The sequence below is a fragment of the Cricetulus griseus genome, chromosome 7, assembly GCF_003668045.3.
Source record: "Cricetulus griseus strain 17A/GY chromosome 7, alternate assembly CriGri-PICRH-1.0, whole genome shotgun sequence".
Classification (NCBI taxonomy): domain Eukaryota; kingdom Metazoa; phylum Chordata; class Mammalia; order Rodentia; family Cricetidae; genus Cricetulus; species Cricetulus griseus.
This window is the reverse complement of record NC_048600.1, coordinates 64834222-64849948: the sequence shown is the minus strand read 5'-3', so window position 1 is coordinate 64849948 and position 15727 is coordinate 64834222. Positions and strand designations below refer to the sequence as shown.

The 15727-nt window shown below is 42.7% G+C and overlaps 2 protein-coding genes across 13 annotated transcripts in view; one reads left to right on the top strand and one right to left on the bottom strand.

Moving 5' to 3' along the window:
- Rufy1 (RUN and FYVE domain containing 1) overlaps positions 1–3853 on the top strand; it is a 48819-nt gene extending 44966 nt beyond the window's left edge. The window contains exons 16-18 of the mRNA XM_027427628.2: positions 804–852; positions 2109–2186; positions 3205–3853. Coding sequence (XP_027283429.1) covers positions 804–852; positions 2109–2186; positions 3205–3348 — 271 coding nt within the window. The 3' untranslated portion in view covers positions 3349–3853. The remainder of the gene's footprint in view (positions 1–803; positions 853–2108; positions 2187–3204) is intronic.
- Positions 3854–5889: 2036 nt separating this feature from the next.
- On the bottom strand, positions 5890–15316 carry Hnrnph1 (heterogeneous nuclear ribonucleoprotein H1). 12 transcript variants are annotated; one of them, XM_027427638.2, is made up of 14 exons: positions 14668–14805; positions 14043–14171; positions 12722–12877; positions 12380–12523; positions 10750–10888; positions 9632–9810; positions 9461–9532; positions 9271–9404; positions 9025–9160; positions 8664–8723; positions 8513–8572; positions 7686–7778; positions 7231–7280; positions 5890–6642 (listed from the first exon to the last, which is right to left on the bottom strand). In XM_027427638.2, the coding sequence occupies exons 2-13, from the start codon at positions 14137–14139 to the stop codon at positions 7231–7233; spliced, it is 1320 nt and encodes a 439-aa protein (XP_027283439.1). In that variant the 5' UTR covers positions 14140–14171; positions 14668–14805; the 3' UTR covers positions 5890–6642. The 12 variants fall into 12 exon arrangements, with proteins under 12 accessions (XP_027283439.1, XP_027283438.1, XP_027283436.1 ...); XM_027427637.2 differs by having other exon boundaries at positions 8483–8572; positions 9271–9383; XM_027427635.2 differs by having other exon boundaries at positions 8483–8572; positions 14668–14804.
- Positions 15317–15727: the final 411 nt, after the last annotated feature.

Here is a 15727-nt window from a genome sequence, read left to right as displayed (position 1 = left end):
CTGTTTTGTAAGCTCTGGCTTGATTCAGCCTGTCTCTCAGAAACCTATGGCTTGACACCCATTGATCTAAAGCATTTAGACTAATCAACTTTTAAGTCCCCAGGTGTGGTGGCACACACCTTTATTCCAGCACTCAGGAGGCAGAGGCAGACAGATCTCTGTGAGTTCAAGGCCAACCTAGTCTGTATAATGAGTTCTAATACAGGATCATAGACAGACCCTATTCCTAAAAGGGGGCAGGACCTATTGCCAGGCATGTTGGTGGACACTGTTACTCCCCCATTTTGGGAGGTAGAAGCTGAGAGATAGGCATGCACTACCATGGCTCGCCTCATTCACCATTCTTAAATAGTGGGCAGAGCCACTTTTTGACCCTTGTGGGCTTGCAAGTCCGCTCTTAGGCCATATAGTCCCAGGATGCAGACACATGAGGCGCGCGCGCGCGCGTGTGTGTGTGTGTGTGTGTGTGTGTGTGTGTGTGTGTTTTAGTGTAATACAACCTCGGGTCACACCAAAATGGGAAAGCATTTTAGAAGAACCTGTTTTACCTGGTGGCGCACGCCTGAAATCCCAGCACTAGGGAGGCAGAAGAAGATAGATCTCTGTGATTCCAGGCCAGCTTGGTCTACGGAGTGAGTTCCAGAACAGCCAGGGCTACACAGAGAAACCCTGTCTCAAAAAGAAAAGAAAGAGAATCCCTGTTTTGTCTTCTTCCTACTCCAGTGTCCCACACATGTCATAGTCACTACAATAGCTATGTCACAATCTTTCACTAGTTAAAAAAAATTGTCTTTTTTTTACAGGTCCAAACTCAAGATGGAAGACATAAAGGAAGTAAATAAGGCGCTGAAGGTATTAGATTAAAGTTACTTATACTTAGCAAAAATCGCTTACAGCTGATTTATCCCAGTGGTATATCCCAGCACTCTGGAGGCAAAGACACTCAAATCTCTGATTTCAAGGCTAGCCTAGTCTATGTAGCAAGCTCCGGGCCAGCCAGGGTTACATAGTGATATAGTCTCAAAGTAAAATAAAGACTGCTCACAATGGTGACAACATAGTGCCTCAGGCATGTCTGAGATGCCATTGCTGCAGGTGGACAGGTGTGAGCTAAAGGATAACTCTTCTGGTGCAGTTACTCTAAACCCAAGCTCTTGGTAGGCACTATGCCAATTGACTGTCTCTGAAGGGCTGTGTGCTTGAGAAGTTAGCAGACGGTGGTCTCTCTGATCTGCACACACAAGATGCCAGGTAGGGCCTGCCTCACCGGTTGCCACAGCAGAGCAGATGCTGAAAGGCAGAAAGGAGCTCCTTCACAGTGGGAGGCCAAGCTGTGCAGCTACCTCCAAATCAGCAGGTGTATGGACCCTGGATTGTCTTGCCATGCAGTATTTGCTTGACAGTGGCAACAGATAGCTCCAGAAGGGCTTTCTAGAGTATGGGTGCCTTAGGTAGTCCCAGAAGCCTGCTACTCTGGCACAGTAAAGAGGCCCTTGACCCCTCTGATCACTACAGAATTCCTAAGGCTTTAATACACCTCAGATCAATTTTTCTTGGTAAAAACTTGCAAAACATACTCTTCCAGAGCCTCCAATTTCTCTTGATAATGTAGCTAAGCTATCTCCCAGAGCCATTTGAGGATGTAGGGCTACCGGTGTGCAGAAGAGCTTCACTGAACCTAAAGGCACTCTTCCCCTACACATTGTCCCTCTGCAGAAGTCCATGTCACTTGTTTGAGCCTAGCTCAGATCTGGTTAGCCTACCCTCCTGCCAGTTTAGCTAGTCATGGGATCATGTCTCAGGCTGGGCCTGGGGTTGCAGGTACCAGTTTGACTGTGATGACCTCAGCTATAGGAAACTTCTTAAAAGGGCAGGGGAGCATCTTGAGTGAACCAGCTTTGATCGAGGCCAGGATGCTTAGAGCAGGCAAAATTTGTACAGATATGTGAATGCCACCTACAGCCGATAAGAGAGAAAGGGCTCCATTAGTCCTCCAGGCCTATATCTGGTGAAGCAACAAGGCCTCCCAAGAAGAGTAGGCAATCACAAGATGCAGCCAACCAAGAGCTGACATGAGGTGAAGTTCTTAGGTGTTTTTTCTTCCTCAGGGCCACACATGGTTGAAAGATGATGAAGCAACATACTGTAAGCAGTGTGAGAAGGAGTTCTCCATTTCCCGAAGAAAGGTATGTAGGGGTTACTCCCACCATGGATTCTCCTCTCTGTCTTTGCACTACAGTTATGCCTATTAGCTAGCTAGAGGCCCTTGGCCCATGTCCTTTAATGACTGACATGCTTGGGGCAGCATGGCTTCTGTATAGAGCTGCTTGCTGCAAGTGGGTATACCATTGGCAGTCCTCTGTATGCAGCAGGACTGACTTAGCACCCAGCCATGGGAATCTGTAAGGTCAGGTCAACAGAACCTCACTGGGTGAACTGGGTCTGTCTCTACCCATGTAGCCTCCTGCCAGGCTCTGGGAACCGAAAGTCCTGGGTCCCTCTTTTTGGTCCATGGTAGCAGGACCTTGAACTGCCTCATCAAAGACCAACTAGATGGAGGATGGACTTGGAAGTACATGATGCTGGGAGCTTAAGGGATCACTACACAGGGAAGGTCTACCACGCCAGCCTGTCCACAGCTGTGGGCTTACCACCTCTCCTGCCCCCTCACATCAGTAGCTTTCATCTGTGGGAAAGAGAAAGCCAAAGTGCCTAACTTGGTTAAGTTCAGAATTGGAAATGACCGTCCCATTTGTCAAGACCTGCTGAAGGCTGAGTCTGGCCATCCCCACATGAACATCCTGGGCAGTCTAGCCTGATTCTCTATAGAGCCAGGAGAAGAGGCTATCCAGGCTGAGCTTGGCATCCATCACATGCCCAAAGAACCCAACACAGCCAGGTGTGGTGACACATGTCTTTAATCCCAGCATTCAGGAAGCAGAGACAAAGAAGCAAGTTTCATGCCAGCCAGAGTGACACATAGTAAGACCCTATCTCCCCACCCAAACAAACAAACAAACAAACAACCCAACCCCAGTAAGTACCAGATTTATAAGCACCACTGTCTGCCCCCAGGCAGGAGAAACTGTCTAAACGCATGTTGGGTCTAAGATACGGCCATTACAGAAGCCAGGCTTCACAAAGCAGGGTAGGTGTGGGTTGCATCTCCCCAATTGTCTTGACTGCCTTTTTCCTGTCTCCTAGCACCACTGCCGAAACTGTGGCCACATTTTCTGCAATACCTGCTCCAGCAATGAGCTGGCCCTGCCCTCCTACCCTAAGCCAGTGCGTGTTTGTGACAGCTGTCACACCCTGCTCCTGCAGCGCTGCTCCTCCACAGCCTCCTGAGGCCATCAGCCCCACCAGAAGGGACCTTAGCCTGTTGACCTCCATCCTCAAGAGTGGTGGAAAGCCTCGGTACAGTGCCAAACTCTGGGCCTCCAGAGACCTGCAATGACCCAAGAGAATCAAAGAAAAGAATGAAATCCTCACCAGACTGTCAGCCTCTGAAGACCGCGCCAAGTGACAGCTGAGCATTTTTCCATGGTTTGTATGGAGCCAGCTCTAGTCCGACATTTCTGTGTCCTCGGTTATATCCTGGCTTTGGTACAGGTGTAACTTCATGATTTTGGTACTGTCACTTTCACTTTTCAAAAGATTAACCTATTTTGCAGCAGTTGCACTAATATAGAATCCTACCCACATCCCACAGAAACCTTGATTTCTGCTGTGCTTTGAACTTCATGGGTGTCAGTGTGCCTTGTCTGCTTCAGTATCTAGCATTTGCCATCCTGCCCATCAATACCTACTTAGCCCTGCAATAAAATATTTTGTTTTTCACTCTTGTACAAAGTGCTGGCCTCCAGCTTGCCTATGAAGGGCTCAGTGACGCTTGGGGAGGAGGGCCTGCTGGGTTTGAGCTCTTCAGCTATTGTGTTGCTTGGACTCAAGGCTGTTCCACCCAGGTGGATCAAGCCTGTCACCAAAGTTCAAGTACATATTTACAGATGCCTGACTTGCACTGGGGTTGTATCTTCATTGCAGTCAAGTAGAAATGACCCAAGAATGACCACTGTATACCTCAGTTAGCCTGCCTTGAAAGTGCTCAAGACATAGCTTGCAAATAGATCCTTAACTCACTTAACACAGATCCTTTTTGTTTTGAAACAAGGTCTCAAATAGCCTGGTCTGGTCTCAAATTCAAATGCAGCCAAGGCTGGCCTTGAACTGATCCTCTTGCCTCCACCTCCCAAGTACTGGAATTGCATGTGCCACCATATCTAGCAAAACACAAAGCCTATTTTATAGATGTTGGACTATCTCAACAATTTACTGAAAACTGGCCTCAGACTTCTTTGGGCAGGCATGGGACAGAGGCAGACAAGTGCCAGCGTTCAAGGTTAGATGGCAGCCTACTAGAATGAGTTCTCTCCAGCATGTGGCTTCCAGGGATGATTAGGCTTGGCAGCAAACACCTTTACTTAATGGGACATCTTGCTGGCCTGAAACTCTGAAGGTTGTAACCTCAGCTAGACAAGGCAGCCAGTCCACCTGTCCTTGTACTTCCCCACCCTTCTAGACCGTTAAAACCTTGTTCACAATTGACACCTTCACTTCTCACCAATTCCCTGACCTGGTTGTTAATTGTCCAGACTCTGTCCCAACCCAAGCCTGTCTATACTTCCTCCTGCTTGTCAGTACTGGTTCTGGTGTTTTACTTTCAGCACCCATTGCCCATGTTCTACAGATAAGAGGATGTTTCTCATCTGCCACTACCCAACCCTCACTTATCCCAAATCCTACAACCAAGGACTGCAGCCAGGATTTAAAACCAGACCTGAGCAGCTCCAAAGCCATGTTCTAAATGGCAGGCACAGTGAAAAGGGCCAAAGAAGCCTGCTCCTTCTCTGCCTGAGCCCTTTACTAACCTCAAACAGGATCCAATTTTCCCACTAAGTTCACATACCAAACTGTTCTAGTTAACTCTGTCCCTTTTTCAGTGTACCCAACTTGGGCTCCGAGCCCATTAGTCAAGTCACTTAACTTCCGAGTGTCACACCTTTCACTTGCACACAAGAGGAAGCAGGGTAACACCTCCATTTTCATGCTGCTGCTCAATAAAAAGCACACATCAAGACCCACCATCTGGCCTACACAAGTATTCAGGGTTTTCTCCTTTGTTCTCCCAACTTCAACTCTACCCACCAAGCAACATAATACTTGGACTATTCATGGATTCAGGTCCTAAACCTCCAATACTTAGCTGCTATCATCAAGTTTTGACACCAAATTCCAGCCTGAACAGAGGAACATTTAAGCATATAATGTGCAGAGCCAGAGCGTGGCAGACTAGTCAGTAAAGCCACAGCATTACTTTGGAGGTCAGAGGATCTCTTTCCTACCTAGTGCTCTGCCTTCCTAGTGCTTGGATTAAAGGCATGTGCCACCATGTCCAGCATTAAACTTTTTTAAGGTTCATTTTTGTTGTCTATATGGATATACCATCTTACAAATGAAGTTCAGAGGCTACTTGTAGGAATTTTTACTTCTACCAGCCAAGGCTACACAGTAAGACCTTGTCTCCAAGTTATTGGGTTTTCTGTTTGGTTCTGTTTTTATTTTTCGAGGTTTTTCTCCCAGGGTGGTGTTGATATACACCTTTAATCCCAGCACCAGGGAGGCAGAGCAGGAGGATCTGAGTTGAGGCCAGCCTGGTCTATGGAGTTCCAGGACAACCAGGGCAGTTAGAGACCCTGTCTCAAAACACACACAGTTTCTCTATGTAGCCCAGCCTTTCTATCATAGTCAGAGACATGGAATATGACCCCAGGTAGGAATAAAGCACCAAAGAAAGATCACATGACACTGAAGCACAGATACGACAAGGTGTAGCTTTTAAAAGGAAGATTTATTTGACAAGGTTCACTTAGCGCAATACACCTAAAAGGAAATCACAATACAATGAAAGACTTAAATCAAGGCCTCAGAATTTCATACAAACACCAAGACCAAAAATCCTAAAGTAATGGTATTGCGTCTCAAAATTTCTCCATCAACTTAAAAAAAAAGAGAAAAGCTTTAAACTCACGTGCCTTACAGGTTTATCAAATGAAATTAGAACAAACATGCCAAATGTTTCACTTTTAATTGTAGACGCAGCTCCTATAGAGTTTTACAAAAAAGCATGTCTTTTCAACATGCATCAACAGTGTTCAATGTAATGTATGTATAAGAGCAACATTTAACATAATTCAACTGCTTTAACCTAAATACGCTTACTGCTTACACACATCCTACAGTAACTAGAGAAAAGCTGGGAATTGTTTAACAGTTATAGTTCACTGTATCATCATCCTAGGTGACTATATTCAACATTGAACCTTAGTCCTTTGAGTGATGCCAATGTTCACTTAAGAGAGTAGACATAAATCACAAGGCTGGATTGCAAAACTGTTAAACTGAAGGTTTTTTTTTTTCCATTAAAAAAAAAAATGACCAAGAGTCAGTGATCAATCAAAATCAATTACATTCCCCATCCACCACTCATACTGGACATGCTAGACATCCCTCCCATTCCATTCACGCCCATAGATGCACGGCTTCCGCTATTGTAGTAGCTGCTGTTCACTGCTCCTTGGCTACCTGCAAAGAGATCAGTTTGACAAGTTAGGAATAGTGTCAAATAACCAATCAAATAAAATAACATTCCAAGAAAAAGTTTAAAAGGTATACGAGTGCAAATGGCTGCTGTCCAATTGGCGAGAAGCATGTTGGGAAAAGGGAATCCCGACTCCAAACAAATTTCAATTAAACCCTTTTCTCTGCAGTACCAACTTGCCAGACTCTTGTGCTACCATTTTAAGTGGATTCTTCAGGATCAACGTGGAAATTTTAAGTTTAAAGGAAAACTAGTGTTTTTCAAAAATTGCAAAATTACTTCCAAGTTTTTAAAGCTAAACAAAGCATTTAAAAATTTACCATAAACATGTACTATGTGTTCATCGAATGATGTGTATGAATAGGGAACACAGGGGAAGTCTTTTGCTTTGCCTATTCATGGTGGGCAAGAAGTGAGAGGACAAAAGTTGGACTAAAGGCAACTCACTGTGCCCAAAATGGCAGCCTCCAGGGAGTTAAGTCAGAGTCACTGACTGCTATAGAAAAGTGTTATCACAACATTATCAGTCTTTGCTATTGGGAATTTAAATTATTTTTTGAGAAAATATTTACCTATGCAATGTTTGATTGAAAATCACTGGAGTTTTCCTGTAAAACTTGGTCTGCAAAAGGATTTTGTAGGGTAAGACTATAATACCAAAATCACCATTCTTTAGACCAATTGAAAAAAAAATAAATAAAACCATCCCTAGGTTAACCGACTAGTAAAATACTGTCCTGAACCCAACCACCAGCCTAATATTTAAAAATTACCCTCCAAAAAATTTAATGCTACAACAGAAAAGCAAGCTAATTATTTTAATAAACGAACAGAGATGTTTTCTGCCTTGACAATATTCCAAAATTGCAATTACTAGGATACATCCCCCTCCTCCCAATGACTTTCTGTAAATTATACTAATAAGAATTGTAATAAAAACCATATTAATACCCCTCCTCTTTTCAAAAGGAGCCCAACTAGACAAACCAACCTAAAACTTACTCTAGGTATATAAAAAAAAACTTACCATATCCACTCATGCTGCTCTGGCCACCGTAGCCACCTCCATAACCACCACTCAGTTGCTGGCTGGCTGGGCCACCGTAACTGGACTGGTTTGCTGTTAAGTTAAGAGAACATTAGAGCTTTGCTCCTTATCCAATGTGGTACCTGGTGGTACCGGGCTTGTAATTCTATGTCTACGATTTTCCAGTCTTGATCTTAAATTACTGTCTCCTGCCTACTGTCTATGACAAGACTGTCTATGACCATATTAACCTTTATATTCATCATTTTAGCTAGCTCAGTGTTTATAAACCAAAGGGTTGAGGACTAAGTACACATGATTCACTAAGTAGAGGCATTTTTTGATCATCTTATGAAACTTTAGTGGGGTTTCCCCCTTAGCTTGATATATATTTAGATATTATACAGGTATCAATGAACACCTAGTTAATTATGCCCAAGTAATTATGTTACCAAATAAAAATTTTAAACCTTATGTTTGTTAAGTATTTTAAACTTACACTTTATAGACAGATACTATAACACAATCAATAGTCCCCTCCCCCAAACAAAAGTACTTGTATCTACTTTAAGTAAGCTATCCTAAGCAGGTTTATGTTATTTACAAGATTTTAGTAATTTAATATAGTAATTACAAAATTTACTTTGCCTGAATTTGTTTGCTAACTTAATATTTTTATTGTAGCTTAAAATTATTATGGTAACAAACTCTTATGCTAATTATAATATTAACTTAGCTTATTAACTACTTATACAGATATAAATGTTTTGGTTTTTAAAAAAACTAACGATATTTACACAAGCCCATGCCTCCCATCATTTGGCTACCATAAGCACCACCGCTTGCTCCTGCTGTAGAATTCAAGAAGAGTTCTACATATCTGTGTTCTGAAATGAGAGAAAAGGCATACAAGGTTAGCTTAAAAAAAGACACTAAAGTGATATTTACACAAACCCATGCCTCCTAGCATTTGGCTACCGTAAGCACCACCGCTTGCTCCTGCTGTAGAATTCAAGAAGAGTTCTACATATCTGTGTTCTGAAATGAGAAAAAAAAAGTTTGAAAATGTTTGTTGGTAAAAGAAAACAAGCAATTTAAAAGTAACTTGTGAATCACAAATGTTTTGGTGAAAAGAAAAAGAAAACTCCCATGTTAGAACTTAAGAACTAGCTTTTAAAACACTATCAATTAAGGAAAAATTTACAAATCCCAAAATGTCAATACATCCAAGCTACCCAACTAATGAAATCTCTCCTATATATCCTTACTATTCTATTCCTCTACTCTAAATGCTTGTCAATTAACTACCTGAGGTTACAAGCACTTTAATTACACTTACGCATATTTGCTTTGTCTTTTGACATAGCTGCAACAGCATCTTCATGGGTTGCAAACTCGACATCTGCTTCACCAGTTACTCTGCCATCGGGTCCAATCTCAATATGTACTCTCACAGGGTTGAGTGGTGAAAAAAACTAAAATACAAATTATTTCAAAAAAAGTTAACTTTTAAATCTAAATTTTATTGTGGTCACCCCACATTTTTACTGCTGTAAATACCTAAAGTGATTTTCTGAAAACTTACATTATAAATGTCATTCTCAGTAGCTCTGTATGGTAATCCCCGCATGTGTACACAGTGTCCCGTTGTACTCTGGAAAGTAGATCCACCATCCCCGTATCTGTGGTCAGACATTCCTGAAAAACAATAATTGAGGTCTAGATGGACAAGTGTGTAAGTACCCTTGAATTGAGAAATTCAATTCTTACCTTACCTCTTCCAAATCTATCCGAGCCAAATCCATAGCCATCATTATAGCCATTGTAATCATCATAGCCTCCATAGCCTAAAAGATAAGAAGTATAATTTAGTCATACAAAAAAAAAAAAAAAAACATGTAGATAAACTGGTTCAACCTTGCATATAACAGCACATACATACATACCTCCACCATAAGCACCACGCCTCATTCTCTCAAAACCAGCTCCTCTGCCAATGCTGTTATACCCTCTGCCAGCCCCAGGTCTGTCATAGGGACCTGGCCGCTGCATGGCCATAAGTTTTCGTGGTGGATCATAATGAGTTCTAACTTCAGCTCGACTGCTCTTAAATATTTCAATATACCTAAAGCATTGTCCAAAAGGAAGGGGGATGGGGAGGGGAGAGAAAACATTAGTTCATGTCATACAGTTACTTATTTATACAAGAAAAACAATTTAGTCATAGCCATGAAACTGACTAATATTTAAAGCCAGATTTCTTACATTTGCATAGGCAATGACCAGAAATTCAGTCAAAAGACTATTTAAACTTTATAGAAAAAAAGAAAAAAGAAAAACTCCTCTGAGGCAGAGCCCAACCTTAGAGGCAGAGAGGAGTATTACAAATAATTGGGTTTAGGAGGGAAGAATTCCACTCAACTTTCAGTATTTCAATTCTTAAATTCTTTGGCAGCATGTATAGCAAGTGGGCTAAAAAGCCAGCCTCCACCAACAGTCTAGCCCACACTACACACTTATTTTCGCCAATACCCAGCCTATGCTTTTAGTAGGAATCAGCATAGGTAAAAAGCGCATGCTTCAATGAAAAATAGTCACAAGCAAAGAGAATAAAACCTTTTGTGACAATTTCTTGAAAGCTATGCTTATTAATACATATGCAGAATATTTATACAGCAAGAAAGTTTGTTGCATTTCAACTTTAAAAACAAGATCAGAAAGTATCACATTTTCTTATGGTAATATTAATTTCCTATGTGGGTGTTATTACAGCTAGACAGGTTTGCATTAATTTTTTAAAGCCATAGTCTCTCGACTATTGATTGGGTTAAGTAAGCTAAGAGTCCTACAAAATTGTAAAGATGGCCCAAATAAACTAGGGATAATTTTAAAACCTAATTTTTTGAATGCAATACATTAACTAGAAAGAATTTAGAAGTTATAGCAGGTTATCAATTGACAGGGGATAGGAAATAGGTCATTTCCTCCTTCTAAGCAGAGAGAATATGGATTTAATTGTTTACCATAAGAAAAGTGACATATCCAACCAACCATCCATCCCCACCTGTGCCCTATTCTTTCCTTGTGTTTCTTTAGAGCCTTTTCAGCTATTTCCTGTGAAGCAAACTGCACGAAGGCCTCCCCCGTACTCCTCCCCTGGAAGTCCACCGGCAATGTTATCCCATTTGGCACGATTTCCAACCCTTCAACCCAAGGACAAATAACCCCAGTAGGGGGGCAATATTAACATCACAAGCCCAGAAATGATTCTTCTTATAGCTTTAAATAAACCAGAATTTTAACTTTAGGTGAATGGTATGCTTTCAACAAGTACTCTTAAAATATGCATTGCAATAATAAGAAGTTCCACTATTAACAAAGTATAACTCAATTCTTAACACACCCAAGGCACAATATACACATTTAAAAAAAAATCTTGATACTCCAGAGGGTGCATTAAGAATAACAATTAAAACATTTTATTCTATGCAACAACATAATTATACAAAATTTTATAAAATTTTAAGCATTAAAATAACAAGTTTAAGTAAAATAAGACACCTTTAACCTCATTATATACTTCAATTCTTTAAGTTATTGGAACTTCAAGCTTAAAATTACACATTTTAACAGTTTATATAAAATTTGAAAACATTACTTAAGAATCATAATTGACAAACATACAAACTAAACTTTCAACAATAACTATCTACACAGCAATCATGCACTCTTATATGCTCTAACAGTAGTATGATTCACTTCTGGAAATTCCGTCTATGAAAAATCCTTCCCGTGGATACATTCCCAAGCTTACAAAAAGGCCTTAAAGCACTTTCCTAGAAGATATGAAATTATGTTCATATTTAACGTTGACAGATAGCATTCAATTCTCACCAATTTAGATAAAACAAAACATACTTGATTTCAAACTAACAAATTATGAATTTATACATCTCTAAGTCAAAGTACTAATACATATGCTAAATAAAAATCATAAAAGGATTTCAGATTAATTCCATTAATGACATCAAGAATATTAATAGTATTTTAAAATATTTAACATTCTGATAAACATGCAATCCTATCAGCTTGTCAACATAAAAACATTCAAATACTTTAGGCCCAGAACAACTTTAAAATACTTTCTATATACTATTTTCATAGTGAGACTACAAGCATTCAACCTACGCTTGCTACATTTTGACTTTGACTTCTAATAGGCTGGCTAAGTCAAATTTCTTTCACAAAAAATTTTTACAGTTAGACTAATTGAAATACTTCTGGTCCTGTGACCCAAAATAAGTTATCTTACAACAAATACCATAAAGCATAACAATCTAAACTCACACTAATCTAATGTTAAAAGAGCTTACCTTTAACTTGAAGTATTTTGCTAAACAGCAATATGAGGAAGGAGTTAAGATGGTTGAGTAGAATCCTCAAAGGTCTACTCTGAACTACAATACTAAATATAGGCAAAGTTAACACTCTGGAAGTACTTCTAATTTCCACCTTTAAGATGGGCTTAAGTTATTTGAAGGTCTCCAGGAAGAAAATGTAAATTCAACAACGGATATTCAACAGCCTACTTAAGAACCTAGACTACTCAACTTTTAAGTCTACTAATATAATACTAAATCATGTCACCAGAAACTGTCATACCTCACTGCTCAGCAACAAACAGGACTACATACCTGAGAAAAACTGAACAATTTCTTCCTTGCTACATCCAAAAGGGAGTCCTCTAAGCCGTACAAAGCCATCATTGGCCGTGTCAGGACTATTTGGACCAGTATGCTTCAACACCCAATCCATTTCAACGTTGTTTGACTTGAATACTGAAAGAGGTGCTTAGAATTAGTCAATTAAGTTAGAAAACAAAGTTCAGATTTCCTGGGTTTTTAGATAACTAGAAGAGCTGCCATAAACTCCCTTAGATGACCATTTTTCCATGCGGTCAAATACCTAAAATTCAGAAGGGGTAAGACCTCTATGTGTTTAAACAATTACTGTTACTAGGGCAATGTAAATCAAACCTTCAACATATCTGTGTCCCATAGTTTCTCTGTCTTTTTTCAAGGCCAATTTGACTTCATCTTCTGATTCAAGTTCAACAAAAGCCTCGCCACTCGGTCTGCCTTCTCTGGTGTAGATGAAACGAATACCTTGGGCCCCATTTTGAATTTTGCAGTCTGAAAAGAAAACAACTGTTAATACAGAATTTAAAACCTAAAACCACCCCTGGGTGATACAGAAAGTCATATTCATGTCACCACAAAAAAAAAAAAAATTTCACTCTGTAAATACTAAACCAACCACGCATTTGAACCATCAAATTACCTCAGATATATTCCTAATTCATCAAGGTAACTCAATACTCAAAGCAACTTCTAATTAAACTAGCGCCTTGCCTTCAAGTTTCCACTAACCACCTTTTTGTGCAATATTTCAGAATAATCTCATCTGGACCTGGTGACTTCACAGTATTTTCTGGTTTGGGTACCTCGTCAGCATTACTCTACCAGCAGCCACAGGATAATTTCTCATTCAAACTCCGGCCCAATACTCACCCAAGAGGGGATCAATGTTAACAACTAAAGGCTCCAAGTTGCACAGCTCAAGTCAACCCCCGTCGGCAACTGCCCCTGCAATTGCTTCCAATATACTTGGTTCTTGTTTTACAGGTTGTTTTCTGTTACCACAGCTAAATTCAGATAGTAAGGTCAACACTACAAGTACCTTTTTACAAAACCTTTTCAAAATAAAACTCCCAACCAGTCTTCTTACAACACTGGGAACAAGATTCTGGTAGCAATTATTCAAGAAGCCTACAAATGTAAAGAGAACTCTACAGTGCCGCTAAAACTTCAGCGTCCTCAGTTATGGGAGCCAGTATATTAAGTAATTAGATCTAGAGCACAATTATGAAAAATGAACTTTCTGAAGCAGAAAGCCCCTTTACAAGTGAATATATGCAAACACCTGCAGTAGGACTTCTAGAGCGAGTTAATTACTATTATTTATCCAACTACTGCTTGTCAATTTTTTTTCTCAAATGTGAGGGAGAAATTACATCTTTATTTAAATCTTCCGAAAAAACAAATTCGGAATGGATGGATGGATTGGTGCTTAGAGACAGAAAAGATGAAAAATTCCGCCGGGGCGCCAGCATCCCCAGGGGAGACGGGGGGGGGGGGGGGTTGGATTTTGCAATTATCCTTGCGTAACAGCAGGCAGCAGGGCGCGAGCAGCCAGCAGAACTAGTGGCCGCGCCCCGCTAGGGGGAGCCCGTGAGGTCCGCCCCGCCCCGCCCCAGCCCAGCCGCGGGCTCCACTGACAACTCCCGCTTCAACTCACCAGAAAAAAACCGCTGCACTTCATCCGCGGAGCAGGACCAGGGCAAGCCCCGGACCTTCACCACGAAGCCCTCTCCACCTTCTGCGCCCAGCATCATCGTCTCTTCGTGGGTCCTGGCGTCGAAACAGACTGCAGGGCGCGGGGGTGGGGGTGGGTGGGGGTGTGTGTTAGCAACAATCTGAGAAATAGTCATTTAAATGGCCCTCCCACTTCAAGGCGCCCTGCGGGCGCCGCGACAGGAGCTCCGCCTGTGCAGATGCCTGAACCCTGGAAACTCAAGCATGCAACCCGACCTCAGCTAGCAACCCGATGCCCGAAGCCACTCTGTGCGCTCAGTGTTGAGGCCCTAAGCTAAGGAGATCCCGGCCTAGAGCCCTGGTGGAGGCAAGGAAATGGCGGCCGCCGCTTCCGCTCCGCCTCCTCAGACACCTCACACAATAGAAGCGGCGCGGCCTGCAGGCCTAGGCGGCGCTGCCACGCCGGCGGGACACCCGCGGCTCCCTGTGGTAGCCTGAGCTTGCCACGGCCCCTCTGGTTATAACCTAGGTTCGGGGATAAGCAATCGTCACAAAAATAGGGGTCCGCGAAGGGCTCTAGCAGCAAACGAAGTCAGACGACCACTCACCTCCACACAAAGCCTCGGCGTGGCTGAGGAGAAGTGATTAGCGGGCGCCTGCGCAGCCTAAATAAAGCCCTTCGGACAAGCTCTGCGCACGCGCACCCTGTCGTCTGCCCCGCCCACTTGCGTCACACAGAGATTAGACGCATGCGTAGTGTCAAAAACCGGGCCCTCTTCCCGCCGTCAGATTATTACACGCATGCGTTTGGGCTCAACCTTCTTCATAAACTGGCCGTGGCTTTTTTTTTTCCGCGCCTGCGCCTTTTTGCAACTATTGCGCTTGGCGTCTCAGCGGTTTATCGTTTTGCTTCATGCGCATGCGTCTTCCTTCAAACCGTTCTCTAGACATACCCGCCAGAGTGGGGGAGGGGAATGGCGACAATCAGCTCCCTGTAGGGACTGGATAGTAACCCGGAGTTCGCGGTTTGCAGAGTCTGTTGTTCTACCCTTAATCCGCAGCTTTGCACCCCGGCTCCTGTCAGTTTTGAAAGCCAGCACGAGGAAAAGGAAGTCCTAGCCTTTCTTCCCCCAAACCGATGGGAGCTGAAGAGCCGAGCATCTTCTAGGTGCCGCCCCACCCCTGCGCGCAAAGCCGTTGTCACCGCGGGGCACCCGGTGCCTGTCCCCTTACCTGCCGTTTTGGGGGGCTCAGCCCCGGGCCCAAACGGGCTGCAAGTGCCCGAGCCAGAGTCCTGTACCCCACTTTGCCCAACGAACTCGCACTCTGCGAACCCCTCGCACGAGAAGTGCTCTGTATGCTGCGCCTCGCGAGCGAAGGCTGAGTCCAGGACTCAGCCCCGGAGCTCTGCGGCACACCACCGTCTTTCCCAGGTGAAGTCACCGAGGTCGAGAATGCCCCCGGGTCACCCCGTGTGCACAGACAACGATAAATGCGTAAAGTTACTGCATTCAGAGCAGAACTGCAGAGAACGGATGATGCCCGGAATCTCTGGATTTGACTATCTGACGCACCCCAGCCAGCCCTTGTAGAAATTAACAATGAAACAGTGTTGGGCGGCGCCACAGAGTGGTAAACCACTGAGTGCCATCACAAGAGGTTACAAGC

What these genes read in the sequence shown, in the direction of transcription:
- Hnrnph1 (XM_035447253.1), bottom strand. Translation starts at nt 14,139, where the DNA reads ATGATGCTGGGCGCAGAAGGTGGAGAGGGCTTCGTGGTGAAGGTCCGG. An exon ending in AATTGTTCAGTTTTTCTCAG is followed by an intron (nt 10,889 to 12,379) that starts GTATGTAGTCCT and finishes CTTGGGTTGAAG; the next exon opens with GGTTGGAAATCGTGCCAAAT. An exon ending in AAGGAAAGAATAGGGCACAG is followed by an intron (nt 9,811 to 10,749) that starts GTGGGGATGGAT and finishes ACAATGCTTTAG; the next exon opens with GTATATTGAAATATTTAAGA.